Source organism: Erinaceus europaeus, chromosome X (assembly GCF_950295315.1).
Source record: "Erinaceus europaeus chromosome X, mEriEur2.1, whole genome shotgun sequence".
NCBI lineage: Eukaryota > Metazoa > Chordata > Mammalia > Eulipotyphla > Erinaceidae > Erinaceus > Erinaceus europaeus.
In genome coordinates, this window is record NC_080185.1 from 40,503,935 (window position 1) to 40,508,190 (window position 4,256).

The following is a 4,256-nucleotide window of genomic DNA, read 5'->3' on the forward strand; positions in this document are numbered from 1 at the left end:
ACAGTTTTTATAAATATTATTATTTCTTCATTGGCGGATTAATGGTTTGCAGTCAGCAGTAAATACAATAGTTTGTACATGCATGACATTTCCCAGTTTTCCACATAACAATACAACCCCCACTAGGTCTCTGACATCATGTTGCAGGACCTGAACCCCATCCCCACCTTAGAGACTGTTACTTTAATGCAATACACATACTCCAAAGTCTGGCATAGTTTCATGGACCATAGCAACAACCCGAAGCACATCGTGTGCCCCTAATGATGCCATTGGACAGGGAGGAGTTTGACGCAGGGGGGGTGGGGCCTAGTATCTATAGTCCTGATTAGACAGGAGATATGTCAATCGTCACTCCTCAGCAAATGAGCTTAGAGCTCGCGCTGAAGGAGCTCTGCCCTTTGTTGCCACCTCTCCCGGCCCCGCCTCTTCAGCACCTACCGGGCGACATCTTGTGGGCGACATCTTGCTGGCTGCCGCTGACCGTTTGTGCTGTTTGCTGCCGGAGCTATCTGTCCGTTTTGGTAAAGTGGGTCTGGGTGGGCAGCCCCTGGTTTCTCCCTCCTGTCAGAGAGCCTAAAAAGCTGTCCTATCCTCGAGGGGCCCTTGTGCCCTCCAGTCATGTCCCCTCCCCTTCAATAGCTCCCCAACCAGTGGCCCAACGGCCTCAAGCGCGATCTTCAGTGCCTCCATCTTTATTCTCATTGCCAGGTTTCAACAGCTGCCGTGAAAGCGACTGCCTGGAGACATGTCTGCCTCGGGAGGGGGTGACCAGAACCCAAAGGCCCAGGGGAACCCCGGGAATGTGGTGGGGGTCTCCGATAAGGAGATTGGAGCTGGTGACTGGGTGATGAGTAGCACCGGGCCTCTTGTAGGTCTCCAGGTGCTGGAACCCATGGAGACCTTGGAAACCGGAGAGGCTGGGGAGAGTAGTGTTATCTGTGAAGGCACCGTGGCCTTCGAGGCTGGAGTCACGGGGGCCATGGCAACCTGGGAGGTCGGGGCATCTGGAGAGGCAGCGGCGACTGGAGTAGGCCCCTTCGAGGGAGCTGGAGAGGCAGGAATAGCCATGGTGGAGGAAGTGACCGGAATCATGGAGGAACCTAGGGCCCAGTCCATGGCCCTGGTCCCGGCCCCCCAGATCTGGAGAGGGAGTGGATACATGAGTGGGGAGGAATCTGACATAGGTCCAGCAGAGGAAGAGGGAGTGGAAGAGGAGAGATCACCGGGCTTGGAAATCCTTATAGATGCCCATCATTTCCCTATGGCGGGCTTTCGTTTTATGTTTGTGGAGCTGATGCAGTCCCTTCTGCACCGTATCTACCACAATGACCATATCCTGATGACGGTCCGTGATGCCCAGATGATGTTGAGGTCTCAGTTTAGCGATAACAATATAGCTTGGTCCCGGGTCCCTGCACTCCTGGCACCCCAAGAGCCAGCCCAAGGAGAGCCAATCCAAGGGGAAATGGAGGAGGAGCATGGGGAACTAACTGTTTTGGCTACCGTTGAATCTATTCCCTGGGAGAGTGAAGAAAGAGAAGAAGAGACCACCACATGGGAATACATGGAAGATAACTGGGATCCTCAGGGTGAGTTCACAGACAACAACTCCACCCAGAGTTCCTGGGAGTCAGCACCAGCCTATCAGGATGGTGAGAAATAGAAGGGGTGACACCCATGAGCCAAATGGGGCAGGTACTTCCAGCAAGGGTGGATGGGAGGTGATATCTGCTGGCCCTGCAGGTTCTCAGCGGGTCAGTGGCACAATTAGTACCCTTTCCAGGCAAGTTTAGCCTGCCTGCAGGTGATGGTGCTTTGTGCCTTAGATGAGTCTGTCCTCCCGTTTTTCTGACTAGACTACTAAAATTGTAATTGTTAATGAACTGAGATGATTTTTTAGTAATGTCAGGTTTCAAACTCCGACTATTCTTCCCTAAAGAAACCATTAAATACCTGGAAGAAAACTGTGATGAAGAGATCCAAGATTCTGGAAATGAAGAAGAAGAAGAAGAAGAAGAAGAAGAAGAAGAAGAAGAAGAAGAAGAAGAAGAAGAAGAAGAGGAGGAGGAGGAGGAGGAGGAGGAGGAGGAGGAGGAGGAGGAGGAGGAGGAGGAGGAGGAGGAGGAGGACGACGACGACGAGGAGGAGGATGAGGACGAGGATGAGGAAGAGGAGGAGGATGAGGAAGAGGAGGAGGATGAGGACGACGAGGAGGACGACGAGGAGGAGGAGGACGAGGAGGAGGACGAGAAGGAGGACGAGGAGGACGAAGAAAAAGAAGAAGGAGAAGGAGGAGAGAAGATTAACAAAAACCAAGAAGGACCAGAAAGGAATCTACCCCCATCTGACAGCATTCTGTGAAAATACAGGTATTGACTTGTAGCTTTGAATGCCACTTACCTACCCTTACCTGTTAATAATGTCTTTACATATTGAGCTGTAGGAAAAGTCATGTGTTTTTTGCATAGAAAAACAAGGATAATGTGTCATGAATTTTCCTAAGGCCCAACAATTTTTTATTTATCCATAAACTAAAAACAAGTCTTTTTAGGATTAGTTTTAATATCCCATTTGGGCTATTAGAATGGGTCTACTAATACAAAAGCATTGTTTTGATATATACTTTGCACCTTTATATTTCTTTTTTTAGCAGTCTTTTGTTCTCCAAGACTACTACTATCAAGTGTTTAGATATATAAGTTCCAGAGATCAGTACTTGTTTAGAAAATACTTTCCAGAAGCAGGAGCTATGGTGACTGGAATAAACATGCCTTGGTTCTATAGAAATGCAGTCTTAGGTACTAGCTGGCTGGCAATGCCTTTAATAACCTGGCTACTTGCATATAACAAAAGATTAAGGGTTTTAGGGATTGCATTGTAGAATTTACATTTTAAGTGACAGTCTAAAGAAAGAAATGTCATTTATGGCCATTGTTTATCACTTGTATTAAACACATCTTATATTTTAGTATGGTTTAACAATTGTGAATTTTTTTTTTTTGCATTTCACACCTGTGCCTTTCATAATAACAGTCTCTCTCATATGGTAGAACAAAAACTGAGGACCTTAGAGGGTGGTAGAGTGTCGTTTATGGAATTAACACAGGCTTTTTAAGGTAGAGAGATTTACTTAAGTTCCCAAACAGCCTCTCAAAGAATAATGTCTTTTTTTGACATTAGACAAGAGGAAGGCAAAGCTAATTGATCACAGTGTTGAAGCCATCAGTTGTTTAAGCACTATATATCAAAAGAAAAAGAAAGAAAGAAAGATCTTGTCCTCTGGTCATTGGTATACAGTATGCGTGTGTAGCAGATATGCATAAGGCTATTTCACATGGTATTAGTTAATTTGGTATAATTATTAATTTACTATCTCTTTTATTTTGCAGTTGGGAAGAACAGAAAGAAGATGAAGGAAGGAGAATCTGTTGTTTTACTATTTTTAGGTTTTTCACTTTTAGAAGTTAATAGGAATTTATACTTAATGTTGTTTCATCACCAGAAATGTGCTATTCAATCAAATCTGAATTTCACCTTTTACTGATACTTGCCAGCATGTGTTGTATTAAAAACCGAAAGTTTGTCAGAAACAGAGAGTAGAATGGTAGTGATCTAGAGTTGGGAAGTAGGATAAATGTGATAATTTTAGTTTAAAAAAAGTATAGATGTTCAATTATGAATTTGTTCTTAGGACTTAATGTATAACATAGAAAACATAATTATTAATATTGTAATAATAGTCAACTATTCTGCAACTATAGTGTTATTGAAAATACTTGAAACTTGCTAAAAATGGATCTTAAATATCTCCACTACAAAATAGAAAATAGTAGTTATATGATATGATAAGAAGTGTTAACTAATGTGGTGATAAGCATTTTGCAATATGTATATGTATCCAGCCAACACTGTATACTTTAATCTCAAATAATACTGTGTCAGTTATATCGTAATAAAGCTGGAGAAAGTCTGAAAAATATTAAAACATAAATAAAATTTAAAATTTGTGTGTGTTTAAAATTTGTGTGTGTGTGTGTGTGTGCAATAAAGACTTGCATATTAAAACATATACAAAGGTAGCATACAGAAAGCCATGTGTCCTAAGACAAACAATACAGCACCATAACTGGGCATTAGTAATTCACGTAGGAGGAAGGGTTGTTCATAGAAACTCTAGAAGGAGTCGGGCGGTAGCTGAGCGGGTTAAGCACACATGGAGCAAAGCAAAAGGGCCAGCGTAAGGATCCCTGAAT

General features: G+C 43.5%; 1 protein-coding gene across 1 annotated transcript; it reads left to right on the forward strand.

The window, feature by feature from the left end:
- Nucleotides 1-496: 496 nt before the first annotated feature.
- LOC132535880 (cancer/testis antigen 47A-like) lies at nt 497-4,000 on the forward strand. Its single transcript, XM_060183407.1, has 5 exons — nt 497-524; nt 712-1,592; nt 1,943-2,049; nt 2,119-2,372; nt 3,393-4,000. Exons 2-4 carry the CDS (start codon nt 749-751, stop codon nt 2,362-2,364), a joined length of 1,197 nt encoding a protein of 398 aa, XP_060039390.1. The 5' UTR covers nt 497-524; nt 712-748; the 3' UTR covers nt 2,365-2,372; nt 3,393-4,000.
- Nucleotides 4,001-4,256: the final 256 nt, after the last annotated feature.

Excerpts from the sequence above, each read along its gene's own strand:
- LOC132535880 (XM_060183407.1), top strand. The coding sequence starts at position 749 with ATGTCTGCCTCGGGAGGGGGTGACCAGAACCCAAAGGCCCAGGGGAAC. Across the intron at positions 1,593-1,942 it reads AGATAACTGGGATCCTCAGG|AAACCATTAAATACCTGGAA; the intron begins GTGAGTTCACAG and ends TCTTCCCTAAAG. Across the intron at positions 2,050-2,118 it reads AAGAAGAAGAAGAAGAAGAA|GAGGAGGAGGAGGACGACGA; the intron begins GAAGAAGAAGAA and ends GAGGAGGAGGAG.